Source organism: Brassica napus, unplaced genomic scaffold (assembly GCF_020379485.1).
Source record: "Brassica napus cultivar Da-Ae unplaced genomic scaffold, Da-Ae ScsIHWf_238;HRSCAF=405, whole genome shotgun sequence".
NCBI classification, from domain to species: domain Eukaryota; kingdom Viridiplantae; phylum Streptophyta; class Magnoliopsida; order Brassicales; family Brassicaceae; genus Brassica; species Brassica napus.
The window spans coordinates 37487-60379 of NW_026015739.1; the positions used below are offsets into that span (position 1 = coordinate 37487).

The following is a 22893-nucleotide window of genomic DNA, read 5'->3' on the forward strand; positions in this document are numbered from 1 at the left end:
AAAGAGAATATAAATGTATAATTGTTGAACTCTAACGTCACAAGATTTCATATTATAACCTTTAAATAGTGCTTGATCAATTAGACTAACTAAACTATTAATTGGATTGCAGATAAACATATGCACACACACATTCCACGATTTTATGAACACACAGCCTTTACAAACTTCGCCTAATTAAACGACCACATAAACCGTTTTCACAACACTATTGGTTTGTTTTCGTTTCCAGGACTTATCTATCATAACATATGATAAAATTTTCGCATAAAACTATATAAAATCTATAAACTGTAATCTAATGATATAGCAATCAAATTAATTTTAATAATTGGCATAAAAATTAAAGGATTAAAACAACAAAGCATGGATTGTTACTTATATATTATATAAAAGACTAATTTATTTTTCTTATCATATACAAATGAGGGGGATGAGCCTGCAATCATTTTCAGTATTGTCATCGATGAGTCATACATTATATTTATATCCTACTAATAATCTGACCTAATTGTAAAATCTATATAGATTCGATTTTACATAGAGGATTAGTGGTGAATAAGATTGTGCGGATAATATTCTAATAACAAAGCCACATCTACTCAATTGTACACCTCTCATTCCCATATATATTTCTTTTCCGTGGAATAATCATTAGATTCAATATGTCAAACGTTTGAGCTCTAAACAGTATAATACCTCAATCTAAAAATAAGAATCGTATTTGTATTAAATGAGAATTATATACGCATGTGCATATTCAAGTGGTGGTTGCCGACTTGGTCTAACATACATCTTATTTAGAAAAGTAAATACTAAACACATATAATAGAAAAAGCAAGTTGCATTTCGATTCACACTATCAACCGACGACGGTTGTATAATTTTAATGATGATTTAACATAACGATCACAACATCTCTCGACAATAACCACTTGACTACTAACTACTAAGCACAACCACTTGGTTACAATGAGATTATGAGGATGATAGTAGGGTCACTACTCACTACATGTACGAACTCATAAGTCACTTACCAAAGAAAATTAATCTTATGTTAAGATTCAGTCTAAGGATGTTCATGTGGGTTTTCAAGGCTTTATGTATTCTCGAATAAAGTCTTGGGCCTGAACTGGTATCTTCTTTGGCGTTGACCAGAATGTCTCATAGGTACCTATCAGTCTATCACCATACGAAACCATGAATTTAAGATTGTGTTTCCAAGATGTAAACTTGTCTCTTGTGTGTCCAAGAGAGAGAGAGAGAGTTTGAAAATACTCAGATGCTGCACGACAGTTTGGGAGGAACCCCAAAGCGTCCACTACAAAACACAAATGTATTTCAAAGGAAATACAATGGGCCTAAAAGCCCATCCCATTGAGTATAGACGACATGGCTAGAAAGAAGTTGAGAACGTCCGCGTCGTCGTTTTAGGGTTCAGATTAGATTTTCTATTATTTTTTAAAACGACTCGCAATTTTAATTTTTTACAAAGGAATTAAACGGGGCCGACAATATCAGCCCATTAATTTGTGTTGACATGGCTTCAAAAAAAAGTTGAGAACTATCACGATGTCGTTTCAATAGTTAACACCTTCACTGCTTCTACTGGTTCGCTCCACTCTCCCCTTCCCGCTCTTCCTCAACTCCGGCGAACCAACATAGATTCAGTGAAGCATGAGATACAGAAATGTATATACAGAAGCCAAGGCTTTATTAAGTGATGGGGAAGCAAAAAAAAAAGAGTTAATCCTGAGAAATGCTGTTATTCTATAAATAGAAAGTCTTATGGTCTCTTCATCTTAAAGTAGAAGATAAGCCACAATCACGGCGCTTCACGATGATTGGATACCGTTTCTGTGTTCTAGTTGTTGGAAAGAAGACCAGCTTGTCTTGCTCTGCAGGAACCCAACTGCTCAAAAATTAACAAAACAAAATAAATCAAATTAGTCTTAGCCCTTCTGAAAATGATCGAGAGGGATAGAATCTTGCATATTAAGGTATGTAAACCTGAAGCCAGTCACTAGGCGGTGAAGGAAGACAGAGAGTGCAACCCTAGCTAGCTCGTAACCGGGACATATCCGTGGTCCACCACCGAACGGTGCAAATACATTAGAAGGACTTCTTGTTACCGAGTTGCTCTGTTCATTAAAAATGCATCATTGAATAACTCAAATTCAAGAATGCAACTTATAGGCTTAAACCAAGTTCAAGAACGCTAATGGTTCAAAAAACTAAACCTGCCATCTCCAAGGGTTGAAAGTGCGAGCGTCTTTGAAGTGGTTTGGGTCTAAATGAACTGCTCTAAACGATGAGAAAACCTTCCACCCTTTCGGAATCTTATAACCTGTTTTATACGTACGATTTTAAAATGTAAAAAAAAACTATTCGCATTTTTGATACAGAATTATCATTTTAACACCTATAATCTCTGACCTTTGATCTCCACATCCGTCATTGCACGTCTGAATACACCACCGATGATGTTAGCTATACGAAGAGTCTCGTTAACGACCTGAATCAAAAAATAGAGTTGTGATGAGACATTACTAGAAAGGCTAAAAGACAAGAAGAATATTAATACTAAGCTTTTAAGTAAGTAGACTCACACATTGTGTGAATGGCATTGACTTGTAATCGCTCCATTCAAGACTCTCCGAATCACTCTTCTTCATTACCCTAATCGTTTCATGCTCTTCCTGTTTTATTTCAAACAATAAAGATACCATATCAACCAATAATAAAATAAAAAGGTTTAAACCAAAAGTATAATTAGGTCACATTCCACCAGCTTTGACCTGCTTCTTTGGCAAAGTTTTGGTTCTATTCGTGACTAAGCGACGATGCCACTAAATCTAGTGACTATTAAAACCATGTTTACAAACAAAACTAATGACGTCAACAGACACCTAAAATGGGATGAGAGCTTGTCGGTCGCAACACAAACATATTTATGATAATAATACTTTTATCTTTAGTGTAAATGTATTATTTAGTGGGGAATATTCGAACAAAGTAAGATAAAAGAAGATGTAATAATGCGTGTAGTTGAGGAGACAAACTGGTCAAATCTGTGAAACTGTAACTCCTTATTTCAACAGCATTTAACATTTCTAATATCACGAACACATGTAATGATGATGTCTAGGGTTCGAGAATGACTTGTTTGACTTTTATACGGTAACTCGTACCTTTTGCATGTTGTTTTTCTTAACACTTTTCACCTTCAACCACTTAACAATATGCTTAATTTAGAAATGTGAAGTTGATCGATGAGAATAGATACTACTAATGTAAAATTAAACTTGATGCAGGTTTTAAAGGATCTAGCATGACTAGCTTATAATACATTATTTATATGAATATATAACAATGAATATATTTTGGCTAAGAATTTGTGTGTTTGATAAATTATTTTTTGCTGTTGTCCAAAAAAAAAATTTTTTTTTTGCTTTATCAATCATATAGACAACCAAAATGGATTAAAACAGTCCAAATGGTCACATATATCATCAATAAATCATTTGAATTAGTTATTGCTCATTTGTATGTCAAAAAAACTCTATTCTAAAAAAAAACTCTAAATCTAAGTTTGAATTTTTGCTACAAGTTTTTTTTGAATTATCAGAAAAAACACAAACACATGCATGTATACGAACATTGAAAAAAATACCTTGAGTTGAGCAAGAGCTAGAGGAGTTTCGGTGACAAATTTAACGGCGAGAGTCATGATCGTAGAGGTTGTTTCATAACCGGCGACGAGTATAGCCACCAAGAAATCAACAATCTCTTCATCGGAAAATCCTTCATCCGCCGCAAGCAACGCCGCGAGCATATCTTTCTTTCTTTCCCCTCCTTCTTCCTCCTCCTTCCTCCTTTTCATCACCACCACCGTCAGCTCTTCTGCCACCTTCCTCCGCGCCTTATAAATACAAATATATATTGATTAGAAAATAGCCTAAAATGATTAAATAAATAATAAGAGCAATTAAATTAATTTAATAAAAGATACTTTGATGGCTTTGCGGTAAGTGGTGGAGAAGAGAGGGATAGGTAGAGAAAAAAATCCTTCGATGACAAGAATATACTCTTTCCTTAATCTTTCACTCCATTCCCCTGGATCAAAGCTCATCAACTGCTTCACCGTTAGCTCAAACGTTATCTGCATCATCATCATCATAACACATATATCATCTATAACATGCATGCGGTGACTCGTCGTGACTAACTGAGCCAAGAGCTCAGTCCGGTTATTCAATTAAAAAAATGTGATAAAAACGGCGTCTAAGTGGCAAATCGATCATAAACAAAACAAGTTTTCTAAACATTATTCACCGTATGTTTTTTTTCTATAAAACTCCTAGTTATTGCTTAATCTTTGATAAAACGTCTAATTACTGTTTAACAAATTTTCTTTTCTGTTTAACAATTTATTTCCTTGATTTTTCTTTTGTTCTGATATAAAAATTAATGGGTTTAATTAATTTCGTGATATTTAATACCTTTTTGGCTTCTTCCATGAGGAGAACACGAGAGGACCAAGAATCAAGATTAAACTGGACTAACCGGTCAATATCGAGCATAAGATGGTCTTTAATGATTGAAGAGTTAGCGAAGCTCATGGTAAGAGAATGCATACGTTTATGCAAAGAACCTTTCATAAGAACTAAAGAGTGTTTCCCCAAAAGGTTACATATGGAAGCTGGATAAGATCCCTCGAAAAGCTTCCCTTCGTTCTGAAGAACGAACCGGTTCATTTCCGCATCGGCTGAGAAAATCGTCGGTTCACCGAATAGATGCGTCATGAAAACCGAACCGTACCTTGCCACTCTCTCGTCGATGAAAGGCTCAGGGTTCTCAGTCTTGTAAGCTTTGATCAGCTGCAGAGTCTCGCCTATCAGAGGATAGCCGAGACTTCCCGGAGGAAGACCCATCCGCCTGTAACGGATGCGGCGAATGAAAAGGAGGAAAGCGGCAGCGACGGAGGAGAGGAGGAGGATGAAGGAGAAGGCCATTGATGATGATGATGGTTGAGAGGATTGGTGATAAAGAGAGAGAGAGAGAGAGAATTAATGGAGAGGGAAGAGTGGGCACACGGGGGGGGGTTCTGCACCGAGTAGGACCTTTCATCATTATACTCTTTTGCATTCTTCTTATTATTATTCTTCATAATTATTATTTTTTCGAAAAAATTAAAGCATTTAATATTCCATAAATTAATGAACAGCTGAATAAGAAATAATTATCATTTTATGGTGATATCATTCTAAATTTGCTTTATGTTTTAAACAAAATCATTAAGAATCGGTAACTTGAGGCATAGTCTTGGAGTTTAGTTTGTTTCTATTTTTGTCAACTAACTTAAAGCATATTCGGTAAGTGAGAATTTGACTGTATTTAGTTAATTTGGATCTTGTCTTAAACATTAGATATTATTAGATTTTTATCATATATTATTAGCTTTTATGCAAATATAATACATGCATTATTTTTTGTTATTAAATGGTGTGTTATCACAAATACATAGAAAAATTTGTTATAGAGCTACAATATCATAAAATTATTATTCTAGATCATTTATATATACATTAGAAATATGGAGGAAATAATAAATTTGGTTCCATTTTTCAACTTATTACATTGTTGAATAGATTGATCCTTTGGAACCTAACATGAAATAAAATGTATACAAAATCACAATACTGTCTATCAAAAAGTTACACGTGAAAACAGAACAGTCGAAACATGGTTATGGAAAAATTTGTTAGTAGATGAGTTTTAGAAGGTTGAAATCATGTTTTGGGTTTAAGATAATTAACCATGTTTCACGTAAATAAATGTAGGCTAGTTGATAAATATTTCTCCTAATAGTCGAAACATGGTTATGGAAAAATTTGTTACTGTATATACATTACACGTGAAAACAAAACAGTCGAAACCGAGGTTGAAATCATCTCTAAAAGCAGTACGTATAATGTACAATATAATAAAATTTAAGAGAAACATTTATCAACTAGCCTACCCGAAGAAACAACCGTCGAAACCAACACCTGAGAGATTAAAAGACTTGAGATTACATTAGTAGATGAGCTTTGGGTTTACCATCATGAGTTATAATTACTCCCAAAATCAAACATGATTATGGAAAAAATAGATAATCGATTTTCAAAAAAAAAGAAAAACATAATCATTCCACGAAACTTTTTTTTTTTTTGTTCAAAAAAAAAAAAAAGTTACGTGGAATGATTATGTTTTTCTTTTTTTTTGAAGAGTAGCTTGTGCCTTGTTGGTCCACAATTTGCCTATAAACACCTCATATGTCTCTCTCTTTTTCTCACCCGAAGTTCCCATTTCATGAGTTTCCCGTCATCTTTTTTTTTAAAGATATATTTATGTTGTCTAATAAAGTTAGGCCTCTTCATAATTTATTAGTGATAATACTAATTATGTTCAGAACTTCATGATGATTTTTGATGTACTTACATCTGACTTTTACGCGTTACACTTTTAGTGACATGATATAGAAATGTGGGTTGATGTATACATTAAAATTGAAAGATTAAAAGATGTTTTGGGGACCAAATCTTCATCAATTTGGTTGGATTTGGGGGTTTCTTTAATTATTACCCCTTAATTTGCATAGTATCAAGTATTCCGTTCTAGCTTTCACTTTATTTTGTTTATCACTGTCACATGTTATCCTTTCTCATCCACTAAGAAACTAATGGAGTAGTTTATATACTCAAAACAAAAATAGTTCTACTAGTTTATACACCAAAGGAGAAGAGGAAAATGGGTCAAACGGAAAAAGAGCAAAGAGAAGAGTAAAAGCAAAGTACGTAGTGATTAGCAACACTTGCCTCTCTTAGTTCTAAGTTTAAATTGCAATTAATATTCTCTTTGTTATATGCTATAGAATCTCAGTGTGAGTCCCCACTTAAGATCACATCTTCAATCATTTATAACACATGCATTTCGTATAAAGTTATGAAGTGAACATAATAATTAGCACTACAAATACGACACTAAGGCCTAAGTAAGACCTATAAAGAAAAATCACATCAATGTCATATAAAAGGCGAATTGGTCTAAATTCTAATGATTCAGTATACTCCTCTCATTTCAGTTTAATTGTCGTAAGTAAAGTTTTTGTTTCAAAATAAATACCATTTTAGAATATCAATTAAAAAAATATTAATAATATTCTATAGTTTGTTTTTTATTAGTTAAATTATGGTTAAATATATAAGTAATGATGTTTTTATTTTAGAAATATGTAAAATTAAATATTTTTTAAATTTGTGTGTATAAACCTAAAATGACAACTAAAATAAAACGAAAAAAGTAAATGTTTTTGCTGACCCTAAACCACATTCTCATGTTTATTTCCTTCCTCAACAAAGCAAACACTAAAAGTGGAATTTCTAAAAGCAGAAATAGTTCTCCCCAATTGTTTTTTTTTTTTCTTCTAATAATTATAATATTGAAATGATAGTGGTTTTTAAATTAGTGTTCTCTTTTCAGTTGCTCCTCGAGTATTTGAAGTATTTCTTTTATTCTTCTTTAGCTAGCACACTCAAATTCCCCAAAGTTTTCCTCCATGTAGATAGAGGTGAATACCGTGAAGTCACCACTAGAATACATTGATATCCACTCCAGGAGACAGCCTTTTAAGTATTCATGTTGGACACTAAAATTGATGATGATAAGACATGCAAATGCATGTCATTTCTTGTAAAGGACACAGGAGTTACAAAAATTGTTTCTATTTGGTTATACTGCTTGACTAGTGTTTAGTGTACCATGATAATTATATCAAACGTTGAGAAGAAATGTTTACGATCTAATGACCCATAGTGTCATACAAAGATGAAGCATTACTTTCACAAAAATATTATCAGTAACATGTGATGAAAGCAGAGTCATCATAACCCAATATGTGCCCCCTATTTTATTATTATTAGTATCACTATTTTAATCTTGAAGATTTGACACGTCTTCATTCCGATTAGTTGTTATGATTATCATGTGTATCAAATTTAATATAGTAGATAAATACTCCCTTCTTAGTGGGTAAAGAGATAAAATTATAACAATATAATGTTGTCGCATTAACCTGTGTCCTTGGATAGCTATAAGAGCAACGACGCTTTACTATACTATTATATGCTTGCAATCTTGTATGTTTGAGGCTTAGGCCAATGCATGCCTCATTTGAGAATTGATACCATATGATTCATTTTTTTCATTATTATTGGCGATGTAAGTAACTGAGATGGCAAGAATGTTGGATTTTTCAACATCTTAATTTTAGGAATTCGGTATGGAATATTCCAGTTGTATATTAAAAAAACTAAAGCTACCACATCGGTATGGTATAAGAAGATTAGGATTCAAACTGATAATAGATGAGTGGGATGAAGATGTGTGATTTGACAAATCACGAGACACACGACATACGATATCTTAAAAAATCCACGTGTGAAGTGAGTTTTCAGCTTCTGTCCAAAAAATGCAGATGCCTCTCTAATCTCTATTCCTCTTCTTTGGCCTTATCGTTTGGATAATTTACTTATCACTCTCATTATTCGTACTTGCCTGTGACCCGTACACATAATCCCATTATCACATCTCTTACCTTTTTCGTACTTAACGTTATATCTTCTTACGTATCAATACCCTAATACTTCATCTGTTTCATAAAATTACATATTTTAGAAAAAAAAATTATTACAAATTTTTTTTTATATATATTTTCAATGTATATTTTATTAAATAATTGCAAATTAGAAAAAACGTAATTGCACTTATTGAATTTTTATTAGTTTAAAATTATTTTAAAAAATCACAAAAAATTATGAAAATTTAATGTGTTTTATTAAAATCTGTGAAAAATCTAAAATATACAACATTTTAAAATATACTATTCACAAAGCAAACTTATCTCTCTTCTCCATCTATTTCTTACATTTTTTTCTTAATACCAATGAGTGAAAAAAGTTTTAGAATCCTCTTAAAATATCAATAATTAATTAAATAGATTGGTAATAAGATTAGAGTATTTTTTTAGATTCACCCCTAACATTAAGTAATAAAAATTTGCCAACTCATATTATGTTTTTGAAAAAAAAAATACAAAAATAGTAGTAATTCTCAAAAAAAAATTAACGTTGTTAAAAACGCAAGCAAAATCCTAAACCATAAATCATATAGATTAAATCCTTGACAAATCCATATGTGCCAAATCAGCATAAGTTAGTTTTTGAGAAAGTTAAAAAAAGGTTAAACTATGGTAATTAGGTAATGTGAACATAACAACACACAGCTGTAAAACCTCAAATGACATCCTTGGAAAACAGTAATTAATTTTTTACTATATTTTAAAAGAACGATAGTTTGATAAAACTTTTTTAACTAAACGTGGCCGTTCTGTATTATACTCTTTGACACAAGTCTTTTATACGTTCGCGACTTTGATATCCGATCTTATTAGGGTTCTACCATGACAAAACCGCGACAGAAGCTCTTGGAGGATCGTCAAACTATCCTTGGTCGTCGGCGACTTTACGCTGACGAAAACTCATTGCCGATCTCAACTGATCTCATCTACGAGATATTCTTGAGACTGTCGCCTAAATGCATAGGGAAATGCCGTTGCGTATCGAAGCTATGGTCTTCTATAGTTGACCGTCAAGAGTTCACAGATCTGTTTCTGAAACAATCTTCTGCTCGTCCTCAGCTCTTGTTCGCATGTGAAATTGGCTGCAAGGTATACTTCTTCTCCTCGACTCAGCCTCAAAATCCGGAAGAGTACACGCCTCCTATAACCGCCAGCTATCATATGAGTTTACACTTGAATCATGCGTATCAGATTCATAGTCCTATACGCGGTTTGGTCTGTACAAGAGGTTTCAGTGGAGGCTTAAAGGGAAGGAAAAGACCAGAGATGGTACGTGTGATATGTAACCCTAGAACAAGACAATCCTTCACTTTACCGAGGATGAATACAAGGAAGGGGTGTGAGGTAAGAAGCTTTTTTGGGTATGATCCCGTTGAGAAGCAATTCAAGGTCTTGTCAATGACATTGTCACATGGCAAAGATGACGCCATGCACCAAGTTCTGACGCTAGAAACTGGGAAACTTTTATGGAGAAGGATCGAGTGTGACGTACGTACCTCATTGTCCTGGATCTGAACATTCTGTATGCATCAATGGTGTGTTGTATTACAAAGCTACACCCAACATGTCTTCTTCTTCGGATGATATTATGATAACTTGCTTTGATGTTAGGTCTGAGAAGTTCATGAGCTTTATTAAAGTTACGGAAACTTTCAGTGGAAAAGCAACTCTGATCAACTACAAAGGGAAACTGGCTTCACTTGCGCCCAAAGGGTCTTATTTTTTTGGTAGAGAAAATACAAGTCTTGAGATGTGGGTTTTGGATGACCTAGAAAAAAAGGAATGGTCCAAGCATAGTTACAAACTTCCTCCCCAGTGGGAGAATGTAGTTTCAGAGTCCATCATTTGTGTTGGAGTGACTGGTTCAAATGAAATTGTGTTCTCAGATGACACTCTATCCGACCTTTTCTATGTTTTCTACTACAGTCTCGAGAAGGAAACTATCAGAGAAGTTGAAATCCAAGGAATGGAAGAGTTTCTGAAACAAAGAGTTGAAATCCAAGGAACGAGAGTTTCCGAAATGTAGAGTTTACACCTTTCTAAACCATGTAGAGAATGTGAAGCTTATGAAAGATGTTTTATGACTTCATGACTGAGCTAGTTAGACTGGATCCTAAGTTCTCATTTCAATGGATCACAGGAATATCCTAGTAGAGGCATTTATCTTTCTGTTGGTTTTGTGTTGTTCTCTTGTCTATGATATGTATGCATGTTTTCTAAATGCATACCAGCTATCCTTGTTTACTGGTTCATGAATGTTTGTTCTAAGCTAAGAAAAATAAAATAAAGTGAACACCACACAAGCAAATAAAGGACACAGCCAATCCAAGTATTTATTTTATTCTTCTTTAGCTAGCACACTCGAGCTAACCAAACTTTTCCTCCATGTAGATAGGGTGAAGACCGTGAAGTTAATTACCACCAGAATACATAAATATCCCCTCCACGAGGCGCCCTTTTACGTATTCTTGGACACCAAAATTGATGATGATAAGGCATGTCATTTCTTGAAAAGGACACAGAGTTTCAAAAATTATTTAGGCCATACTGCTTGACTAGTTTACCATGACAATCAGTAAGAAATGAATTAAGAAATGGTTGCGATATGGTTTTCACAATCAGATTTAATAAAACATTTTGGTATTTTAACATTAGAAAACTATATTTGTGATAAAAAAAAATTTAGAATTATTCTACGGAATTTCTCTATAAAAGTCTTTTCTCTCACCTAATCTTTATCTCGACGCACCGGTTCACTACGCATAGAGGGGTTAACTACTTTGTGAGATCAGATAACTACGGAGGAGGTTTAATTCAGCTGGTGCTGCATAAACCCATCCAAGTGAGAGAGAGACTTGTGCCCCAAGTTATGTGTGATTATTTATATTCGTAACTTGAAGTTGAGACAATGTTATGCGTGATTATTTATATTCGTAACAAGACTTGCTTTACTGGTAACATCCAATTGAATCCCTTGGCAAAAAAACATCCAATTAAATCTTGTAGAACACATGCTCCTCTCATCTTCAACGTTTGAGACTTGAGAGAGTGAATGAAACTCCGCCGTTTCGATCCCTGATCACTGATTCTATGTTATGGTCAGAAATGGATCAGGATCACTGGCCAAAGCTTGATAAAATTTTCTCAGATGGTGACACATAAAACATCCTGTTGTTTTACTCTTGTTGAACCGTGTCCCGTTTTAGTATGTGGCTGCCGAGAAGTGTGGTGTTTAATAAGATACACGATTACTCCATGTCACTTGGGTCCCAAGCCCAAGATCATTAGAACACATAATAACTGGTCAGTTTAGCTGGTAAGTAAGAAGATTGCACCGTAGGATCAAAGTCAGCAACAAACCATAATGTCTCTTCCTTTGAATTTTGCTATAGCCCATAAGCAAAAACAAAAACCTATTAGTTCGTTAAGCATGTAAGGTCTAAAGGTGATCTCCATGAGAAATAGGTGTTTGGGTTTGTGACGTGAATTCATATACATAACGTGTGTGTTCTTCACTTATATTTCAAATTTACGAGTGTGCAATGGTCTGAGTTCAAAACTAATATAGCAATTTCGATCTTAGATATTCGAATTACAAAAGCATGCATATTTATATAATGAATGGCAAATTAAGAGATTAGTTATAAAAAGTTGTAAATACATGAGTGAATGGAATTAAACTTTTGTTGAGTTATGTTGGATGAGTCGGCGACAAACGTGAGGGAGATCAAATCATCAAAAAAGGAACCTTCTCAAGCTTCGTGAATGGGGGTCTCTGTCTCTACTACATGCCCTACGTTTTCAAGCGTGCCATAATTTCATGCCCTTGTTTTCCTGATGAGTTTTCATTTTCTTATTTACTTTGTTAGTCTGTAAATTTTTATCAAAGAATTAATTCCGGAAATAATGATATAAAGTTGAAAAAGACATTTATGAGTGTATTAGTGACATAATATATAGTAAAAAAAGTGATAAAAGAGATAATAATAATATGTTATCTTATCGTAAAAACTTTATATTAAGTTGGTAATGCAGAAATATAACTTCATGATGGTTTAATTACTGGATGATGATTTTCTCTCATAGACGTGTGATTTTGCATGGAAGAGAGGGTAAAATCTAGATAATAGACATTAAAGGATAAAAGCACAAAGGACACCAATTCACATGTTCGTATATGTCTTCTTTATCTTGATTGCTACCAATATGAAATCAAAATAACTTAGACCACTTGCTTGACATGTAGTATTTATTTTCTCATAAGATTTCGTGGTTTGAAACTTTTGATGTCAAAGAAATTAGATAAACGACATTGACATGGGAGTTAGAGCTGAAAACCCTAAGAGCTAGTACTCTAGACTCTAATAGCCAAATTTATGTCGCATGAAGTTTTATTTCTCATAAACATTATATAATCTTGATAGAATATGTATATTAAAGTATGGTGCATGGAACATCATTGGGAATTGCATGTAGTGGGCAGTACAATGTGAGACCACCTTCAACTTTTTTGACTTGGATGAGAACACATTCCTCTCGAACTAGTACGCATCCCATATCATATGTATGTAAATATACCGCTAGTTACATAAAAACAAACAATATATACTCACGTATCACTGATAATAACTATACAATATAACATTATTCCAATGAATTAAATATAATGAAATTGTTATCTAATAATTTTGTATGAATCCAAGTAACAAACGCCAACGTATACTTTGACTTTGAGGCCAACTCGATCTTCATTCTTTTTTGTTTCTTTAAAGTTTACAATTGAATTTGAAACTGTGATATAATATTGTACGTATTTGTGTGTTGTGTAGTAGAGAGACTCTTGTTTATAAAAACAATGTTTGGTTTATTTGAATTGTCATTTTATTCTTTGGATCTCTAGTCTTCGTTTAGCGACTCGTGCATGTCTTCCTCAAAATCGTCACCCGCTAGTACACCTTTTTTTTGTAACTCAACCCCTAATATACTTCACGAACAAAAAACTCACAATGATATACATATACTTCTCTATGCAAAGGGTCCAAAACACTTAAATCAAAATTTTTAAGTTACCCCACTGCGGTTTTTGATTCATTTTGTATAACTATTTTGTTGTGGAAAAACTTATTCAAATGTAAAATATGAAAACGCGTTAGATATAACAGACTAATAGACATATATAAAATTCTATCAATATAAATACTTTAGAATTCTATAATAGGAGAACAACTCAGGAAATTGTCAGGAGAAAAAGACTAGGATAGCACCAAACCAAGTTTTTGTTCCCAAAGTAGCACTCAAGGCTCAAAGTCACAAAAATAGGTTTCATTAAAGAGTTAAATATACACTTATACCCCTTGGGTTAATTAATCCAAACCTTAGGGTTTAGAGTTAAGGGGTGGGGTGGAGTTTTGGAATTAGGGTTTAAAATTTTATAAAAAATAAATACTAAAATAAAAAATAAAAATTTTAAAATAGTTTCAAAAAGTATTTTTAAATTATAAAAAAAAATTGAAAAAAAAAGTTAAAAAAAAATTTCGAAAAAAAAATTTCAAAAAAAAATTTCAAAAAAAAATTTCAAAAAAAAAATTATAAAAATTTCGAATCTGAAAACACATAATCTGAAACTATAAAAAAAATTTCTTTTTTTTATTTTTATTTTATTTATTTTGTTTGTTTATTTAATTTTAAACCAAGGGTATTAGGGATATTTTACTCTTTAATGAATGTCATTTTTGTGACTTTCTCCTTCTAGTGCTATTTTTGAGACATAAACTTCAAAAGGTGCTATTATTGACAATTGCCCAATTGTCAGCGATCAAGCTTAAAACTTTTCTGATTAAATGATGCATTCCTTGTCAAAAAAGAACCATTTTTCTTTTGAGTTTAATATTTATTGAAAAATAATTCTATAATACAAACACCTGACTTATACAAGGAATTAAGTACAGTTTCATAGACAGTTGAGTTATTGATTTCAAATAATAAATCCTTAAAAAAGGTTCCACTCAATTTTATAATCACCACTGCCGACCAGCCTCCTTTATCGAGTGACAGCTTTTTGGAAAATTTCCGTTAATTCATGAGCTTTTCAATATGTTCACACAATAATATAAGAAAATATTAGATTTAACTTTTGCGGCTAAGTTCAGATAATCGTTCGAGAGAACTGATCACACGCTAACATGTACTCACATCAGAAGAAATCAAACTTTACTCAACCCACTGCAGGCTACTGAACATAATATAATATATACCACATTTAATCAACAACCAAATCAGTATATAACTACTGAAGATTACATATATGTAAATGCATATGTAGCCCTATCTAGTTTATTATATTAGGATTGGAAAAAAACGATCAAATCTTATTTAAAAAAATCACTCACTTTCAAAAACAAAAGCATGCATTTCGTAATAAACAACGCACTGATTCTGTTTTATTTCTTCTACATCTATCATACACAACACTAAGTAAACGACACAGAACTTAGACACATTTATTTAATTATTATCGTTATTGTATCCTTTCGACTGTTTTTTTTGGGGAGAAATTGTATCCTTTTGATTGTTATAAAATAACAAAACATATATACAAAAATTCAAAAAAGAACACCATCAAATCATGTCTATATATTCAAACCCTCATACATTCACATTTCTAAGTCCATCATAACACACCTAATCTCATATACAAAAACGTATTCAAACCAAACACTAATATTTGTATTGAAATAATGTCGTTGGAAGGATTCTCCACTAAAGCTAGAGGCTTAGGTAACAATAATAACATGGGAGGTGGAGGAACAGGGACTAAGTGTGGACGGTGGAATCCAACGGTGGAGCAAGTGAAACTTCTGACGGATCTGTTCAAGGCGGGGCTACGAACACCAAGCACCGATCAGATTCAAAAGATCTCTACAGAGCTGAGTGTCTACGGTAAGATCGAGAGCAAGAACGTGTTCTATTGGTTCCAAAACCATAAAGCTAGGGAAAGACAAAAGCGCCGTACAATCTCCACCGTCGATTACGATCATCGTCAAGACACAAATCTCTCTCTTTCTTATCGACACAACCCATGTCATCACCAAACACCACCTAAAGGTTAATAAAGATCTATTTACCATTTTCCGACAACATGTTACATTGTATATATGCACATGTACTAAAATGTGTTTTTTCTCTCTCTTTAGATACTTTTGAAGGCCGTGAAGAAGAGGAGAATGTGATAGAGACATTGCAACTCTTCCCATTATCGAAGGTTGAAAGAGCTGATATTACTGCTGCCAGCTACGACGAATACATAAGAGAGCATGTCAATACGACGGTGTTTTCCACATACTCATCATGCGGAGCTGAGATGGAACATCCACCGTTGGATCTTCGACTAAGCTTTCTATGAATGTGTTTTCATTTAACGACTCTAATGAAAGCCAAAAAAAAACACGAGACCCAAATTTGCGCGGAGTTATATGCGAAGAACTCGATCAGAAGATGATGTGCTGGAATTAACATTGGTGTCAAAACTCAAAAGAATATTCATGAATAAAATTATCAAATATTTTCGGTTTAATGGATTAGCTAGGTTGGTGTAGCACTTTAGAAGTTGTAGTGACATCTAGCTATCATGCGACTGGGACGAGGAAACTCGTACTTGTAAGTTGTAACAACCGTATAATTATAATCGTATCTTGATCAGGCATTACTATTATGTGTTTTTTTTTGGTAAACCATTAATTAACCTTATTACACCATTTTTTTTGGGTCCGACTGGTGACTATTCTGAAAACAAAAAAAACAAATAGAAAAAAAACGTAGAAAAATAAAATTGCAGGAATGAAAAAAAAAATGGTTGTTTCATGCCATATTTAACATGAATAACTTTGTTTTTATTTCTCTACATAAAAAAATGGTAGAGAATGCGTTATTTCTCGTCGTTCCTTGGTCACCATTCATAGCCACATTTTATTCTGTGTACAATTTATCAAAAATTACAAGAGAATATAATAAAAAAAATAGATTACAAAAAAAACATTGCAATGGGTTGAAACTACTCTAGTTAATTAAATCATTTGGCATATAAATATGAAGAATCTTTGTTGTCTCAATTAAGGGATTGGTCTTTAAACACAAGCACTGCTTCAGTTATTTCCATTTGGTTCGTTTTTTTTTTGGATTATATGAGGGTATTCTGGCTCTACATAAGTGGTCCAGACTAGTCACGTATTATCACGTGTCGGTCGGTTTTCTGACAATGCCGAAACGTTAATTCTCCTGTGACTGGGAGTCGAACCCTGGTGGTTTCATCGTATTGACCTTTTTTCTTCAAGTTAATCACCATCAGACCATAAGTCATGGTTGATTTGGTTTGGTTCGGTTATCTCTCATCCTTAATCAGTTAACCAGTTAGCAGCCTCTTCATATCGGGCTTAAGATCTAAGCCCATTATCATCTTACAAGCCCAATCCAGAACGGAGTAATAATAAAAAGAGTAGTGAATAGCTCAGGGGAGTTTTCCTGGAGAAGAAGCAAAAGCTTTGAAGCTCCGTCGCGAAAAACCACCAGATCGGAACTTCTCCACTGATCGGAATCACTAGTAGCAAAGCAAAGGCTGATTCTCCGAACATGGACGTGATAAAGACGCAGCAGATATCAGCAAGGACCATCGAGAAGGTCGTCGTTCACCCACTCGTCTTGCTCAGCATCGTCGACCACTACAACCGCGTCGCCAAAGACTCTCGCAAGCGCGTCGTCGGCGTTCTCCTCGGAAGCAGCTCCCGCGGCGTCGTCGACGTCACCAACAGCTACGCAGGTATCGCCTCTACCTTTCTCAGATCTCAGATTCTAGCGAGATGTGCGCAATTTAGGGTTTAGGATTTCGATTGAGCTCGGTTAGGAGTTGAATTGAGTGAAAAAATATAATCTTTGGATGATTTTTAATCTCTGGACACGTCACCAGGAACTTTTTTTTATTAATAATTTGGTGGATTTGATTTTGTAGTGCCGTTCGAGGAGGATGACAAGGATCCGAGTATATGGTTTCTTGATCATAACTATCATGAGTCCATGTTCCACATGTTTAAGAGAATTAATGGTACTTCTTCTCTGAAAGGCTAAAGCTTTAGACTGTATTTGAAGGTGTAGAAAGCATGTTTTTAACAAAAGCTATTTCCTTTTCAGCTAAGGAGCATGTTGTAGGTTGGTACAGCACAGGTCCTAAACTTCGGGAGAATGATTTGGACGTTCATGCTTTGTTCAGTGGGTTAGTTTCCACCTTAATCTTTTTGATTTATTGGATATATTCTAATGTTTTGTTGAATTGGGAGATTGATTGAGGATAGATGGATCGGTTTTAAGTTATGACTGAGCTTTTTCTTAGGACATCTTCTTGTAGCTTATTTTTAATGAAGAAGCTTTGGTTTGCTGTTGGTGCTGCAGTTATGTTCCAAATCCTGTGTTGGTTATAATTGATGTCCAGCCTAAAGAACTTGGGATCCCCACTAAAGCTTACTATGCAGTGGAGGAGGTCAAGGAGGTAACATACTCTTCCTAATCTTTTTTTTTTCATTTTGTATAGTTGTGTCCTTATATTTGAACCAGCTTGATTGAAATACGTCATTGTCTATTGACTCTGTTCAGAATGCGACTCAGAAAAGCCAGAAAGTCTTCGTTCATGTTTCTACAGAAATAGCCGCTCATGAAGTCGAGGAGATCGGTATGTATACAAGGTTAATATCGTCTTTTATTATTGGATTTGAGGAAAGTCTTCTGACACGTTCGTGGCTTATTCGTGTTCTCTAATAGGCGTGGAGCATTTGCTCAGAGATGTGAAAGACACGACGATCAGTACCCTTGCGACTGAGGTATTTCTCTTTACTATATTTGAACGTTTCATTATCACCCCTTCAGTACTGAATTCATGATGAGTGTCTTGGAGGATTCATATCATTGCGAAGTTTGTATATATGAACATAATAGTTACTGCATAAGGACTGAAATAAATTTGTATTGTATTTTGCACCAGGTCACTGCGAAACTTACTGCTTTGAAGGGGCTGGATGCACGTCTCCGGGAGATCCGGAGTTACCTTGACCTTGTAGTTGATGGGAAACTCCCTCTAAATCATGAGATTCTATACCATCTGCAGGTTAGAACTTGTTTAGTGTTCTTATTCTACAATTATGATTATAAACTTCTGATTTTATTTTAGCTATGTCTGCTACTGTAGATGTTAGCTAATGATGTATTCCTCTTAAAATCTTCAGGACGTTTTCAACTTGCTTCCGAATCTCAATGTGAACGAGTTGGTCAAGGCCTTCTCAGGTGAGTTTCTTCCGTCAGTATTATTATCGTTGTACTGCTTGGATGCATTAGTCTTACTGAGTTTATTATGTGCAGTGAAAACGAATGACATGATGCTCGTTATCTATCTATCGTCTCTCATCAGAAGTGTAATTGCGCTCCACAACTTGATCAACAACAAGGTTAGATCATAACTCTTTCACTCTCATGTTCCTAGCACTGCTGATTACTTTTTTTGTGAACTTATTCTTGGGATGCTATGTTTCAGTTGCTGAACAAGGAACATGAAAAGGCAGAGGACTCAAAGCCCGTGGCCATACCCGCCACAAGCTAAATTGTCCCTTGCGATGAAGGCGGCTGCTGTGTGTGTTGTCTCTCCCAATAGAACAAGTGGATGGTTCGAACGAGTTTAGTTTGGCATCAGGTTTCTTTCCGAGTGTTGACTTTCATCTGTTGTTCTGATTCTGAATGTGTCAAAGAGGCTTTTTTCATTTTTATCTTTCAAGTTGGTTAGGGCTTAGAGTCCTTTTTTGAGTGGGGTTCATGATGATACACAGTTTCACTATTAATGTGTCGAAATCTCCACAAACATTTACAATTCAAGCTGGTTCCATTATTCAAAAGTGCCTCTAGATCGAGTTCTAGTTCATCAACAATAATACAGGTTTAGAGAAAATATCACTTAAATTATTTAAACCATTACAAAAATATAAAATATAATTTTAAAGTATAAATGAATAATTAAATAAAACTTACCAGTTAAAAGGTAAGTCCTATTTTATTTATATTTTAATAAATTGCATTACATACTTTTATCAAATTACTTATTTTATACTACTTTAACCATTTATAGAACACTGCGGCTGGTGGTGGTTTCTTCTCACTAAATCCGTATAGACCATCAGTCTCTGCCATCCATGTACATCGAGTACATCTTTTAAAATCTCTAAGCGCATCGTAAATGTCGAACACACCTTTTGTTACTTTGCCTTGATGAAATTCACAAAAGTATAGTGTACTATTAAAAAAATTAACATAAAACTGCCAACGATATGATTCACCGTTCTTAAGAGCACGCGACCCTATGTCATCATCTGCTGATTTACAATGCACATCAAGAATATATGTATTATTATTCTTAATTTCGACTTTCATTAGTGGTCCTGTAATGGGAATTTTATAACCTTCTGAACATATCAATGTTATTATCACCATTATGGTTATAGCAAACCAAAAAATATATGTGAGCTTTGTCTTCGATGAGTTTGTCATGATGATATGCTTGTAGTAAAGGTATTAATGTAATCAAGAATACATAATTTATATAGAGCAAAATTAACTTATAATAATTTAATTTAAGTACGTAAATTAGTTAAAAAGTCACTAGAGTTTTTGAGTAGTTATAAGAAAGCAAAGTTGCTCAAATAATTCCAAAGGGTATTAGATTTAGAGAAATTAATTGTCTAAGATACATTTTCCCATTGAAAATAACTTTCTCTCAAATAATTATGAATCTCAAATATGCCCTTTTATATAAAGTTTATAATCATTTTTCATTATATTATATAATCTATTTTATTAAAATAGTAACATGACATATTGATATAAGTGTGGTCTAACTATTTTAATACAATTATTAAAACTTCTTTTAATTATTTAAAAGAAATTGATCAAAAAAAATTTATTTAAAAGAAATATTATACAAAGAAAACACAAATATAACTAAAAATACAATTATAAAAATTAAATTTCTAAAAAAATGTAAAACAAAAAATATATTCACATTTTTAAGAGAGGATCTAGTATATAATTAAAATAACCACTACAAAATACCATCCAAAGTTATAAAGTATTACAATAAAAAGACATAACAGATGCTAAATTAATTTTGAATAGCTAAATTAGTTAAAAGTCACAAAATATATGTATTTACTATAAAATAATGTATATTAATTTATGTTGAAATAACCTTAAATTAAAATAAATATGATTCTCTTCTCTGTGTTTTTTTGGAGAATACAAAATCATTAAACAGGCTCTGAACAGAAGTAACAGAGTACACGAGGAGTCACTGTTTGTCTCGTGTCCCGATTTGGTTTGTTTATTAGTATATGTCCCACCAGGTGAAGTAGCGCGAGAGAAACTTTGCCTTGAGATTCTGACAAGATTCAAAGATCACTTACAACTTGCGAGGAGGATTCATCATCTTGGTGGGTGATGGAACCCGTACAGCCACAACTCGATACTCTTGTCTCTGCTAAAGCAATCCATGGCTCAAGTGGCTGTGATGACGACAGAAAAGAGCTCATCACCAACAACGGAGAGTCTCATCAGAGCTTCTCCAGCGGAGAGGAGGAGGAAGATGAGATGGTGGAGGATGAAAATAGGAGATCTAATGTGTCTGTGTGTTCAGTGGAAGTAGATCTGGAGCTTGGTTTGCCTGAGAAAGCGGTGGTCCATTTGTTGTCGGAAGATGAGAAAGATTGCAGAATCTGTCACATGAGCTTGGACTCCGTGAATCTTGAATCCGGTGTTCCTATCGAGCTTGGTTGTTCTTGCAAAATGATCTCGCTGCTGCTCATAAGCATTGTGCTGAGACTTGGTTCAAGATCAAAGGAAACATGTAAGAAAAATATTGTCTGAATATTTGGTTAATTTTGTCGGAATGTTTCTATATTTAGAAAGTTTTCTTCTCTTGAGAGAATGATGCTTTGTGAAAAATATAAATAGTGTGACTATTTCTTGGTTTGGTTGCATCAGAATCTGTGAAGTATGCGGGTCCATTGCTGGTAATGTTATTGAACCGTTGAGCCGGAGACTGAGAATAGTCGGAGTGAAGTAAACGGTACAATGACGCAAGCTATGAGAACATCTGGTCCACGGTTGGCGGAAGCTAGAAGCTTCTGGCAAGGTCACCGGTTCTTGAATTTCCTTTTAGCTTGTATGGTCTTTGCGTTTGTAATCTCATGGCTCTTCCACTTCAACGTTCCCTCCACATAGCAAAAAAGTAAGAGTCTATCATAAAAAAAGGTAAGAGAAGAAAAAAGGGTTAAAGAAGCAAAAGTACATCCCTCTTGTGCCTGTTACACTTTTAAGTTCAGTGAAGTTTAGAGAGGAGGAAAGAGCTTAAGACCTAGGAGAGCTAAGTGATGTCGATTTTGCGGTTTTCATTTCCATCTAAAAATGTTTTGCGGTTGCCAATAATGTATATAAAGCCTAGCTTAATGGAAGTGCAGTATTGTGAAGTCTCTTCTCTCATTTCATTGCATTTATGAGAAATCTGATCACTTATACATTGCATTTGCATCCCACGAGTTCAATGGTTCAATGTTAAAATCCATTTTCATGAGATCAGAAGGTGGTAAGAAACAATCCATAAACAATAAGCAAAATCAAGGAAATGAAAACTTTAACAACTAGGTATCATGAAAAAAATCTGGATTGAATAGAAGAAGCAATAATGAATCATTGAACTCCAAGTTGAAAAACTCAAATCATTGAATGTCATAATGATCAATGGATATTCTTTATGAGACATAAAGACTTTGTCCTCTCATGAACCTAAGTACAAACTAGAAATCTAGTATAACCATAAGAAAAATATCCACCTTCAGTTTCCAAATAATATTATTTGCAACAACAATATTAAAAGCATATAATCAATAAAATTTTGTTTGTTTTTTTTTAGCTATTTTTCTTTAGTTTGTTTTTTTCTTGTATAACTAAAAGGTATAATAGATATGTTAATAAATATATTTCAGCAACATTAATAAAATAAAAAAAATAAGGATAAACTAGAAAATTTAACAAAACTTATGCATTAAAAATATAAAACACACTAAAATGAAATAAAATGTTAATCAAATACAATCTGAGTGCTTAGGTCTTTTTTTTTTTTGACCTTAAAAAAA

The 22893-nt window shown here is 33.6% G+C and overlaps 4 protein-coding genes and 2 pseudogenes across 4 annotated transcripts; 4 read left to right on the forward strand and 2 right to left on the reverse strand.

Annotated features, from left to right (window-relative positions):
- Positions 1-1557: 1557 nt before the first annotated feature.
- On the reverse strand, positions 1558-5120 carry LOC106422628 (cytochrome P450 90A1-like). Its single transcript, XM_013863415.3, has 8 exons — positions 4503-5120; positions 4013-4162; positions 3674-3922; positions 2610-2699; positions 2437-2515; positions 2241-2347; positions 2011-2141; positions 1558-1912 (listed from the first exon to the last, which is right to left on the reverse strand). The coding sequence occupies exons 1-8, from the start codon at positions 5013-5015 to the stop codon at positions 1798-1800; spliced, it is 1434 nt and encodes a 477-aa protein (XP_013718869.2). The 5' UTR covers positions 5016-5120; the 3' UTR covers positions 1558-1797.
- Positions 5121-6328: 1208 nt separating this feature from the next.
- LOC125600767 lies at positions 6329-12079 on the forward strand (annotated as a pseudogene).
- A 2349-nt stretch (positions 12080-14428) lies between these two features.
- On the forward strand, positions 14429-16391 carry LOC106422713 (WUSCHEL-related homeobox 7). Its single transcript, XM_048773347.1, has 2 exons — positions 14429-15784; positions 15874-16391. The coding sequence occupies exons 1-2, from the start codon at positions 15418-15420 to the stop codon at positions 16080-16082; spliced, it is 576 nt and encodes a 191-aa protein (XP_048629304.1). The 5' UTR covers positions 14429-15417; the 3' UTR covers positions 16083-16391.
- Positions 16392-17183: 792 nt separating this feature from the next.
- LOC125600768 (26S proteasome non-ATPase regulatory subunit 7 homolog A-like) lies at positions 17184-19598 on the forward strand. Its single transcript, XM_048773344.1, has 10 exons — positions 17184-17492; positions 17682-17774; positions 17861-17942; positions 18119-18215; positions 18320-18395; positions 18485-18543; positions 18705-18827; positions 18946-19003; positions 19079-19164; positions 19251-19598. The coding sequence occupies exons 1-10, from the start codon at positions 17306-17308 to the stop codon at positions 19314-19316; spliced, it is 927 nt and encodes a 308-aa protein (XP_048629301.1). The 5' UTR covers positions 17184-17305; the 3' UTR covers positions 19317-19598.
- A 118-nt stretch (positions 19599-19716) lies between these two features.
- On the reverse strand, positions 19717-20504 carry BNAANNG01500D (S-protein homolog 24). The gene has a single exon (XM_013863532.3). It carries the CDS (start codon positions 20252-20254, stop codon positions 19817-19819), a length of 438 nt encoding a protein of 145 aa, XP_013718986.1. The 5' UTR covers positions 20255-20504; the 3' UTR covers positions 19717-19816.
- A 202-nt stretch (positions 20505-20706) lies between these two features.
- LOC125600769 lies at positions 20707-22057 on the forward strand (annotated as a pseudogene).
- The last annotated feature ends 836 nt before the right edge of the window (positions 22058-22893 follow it).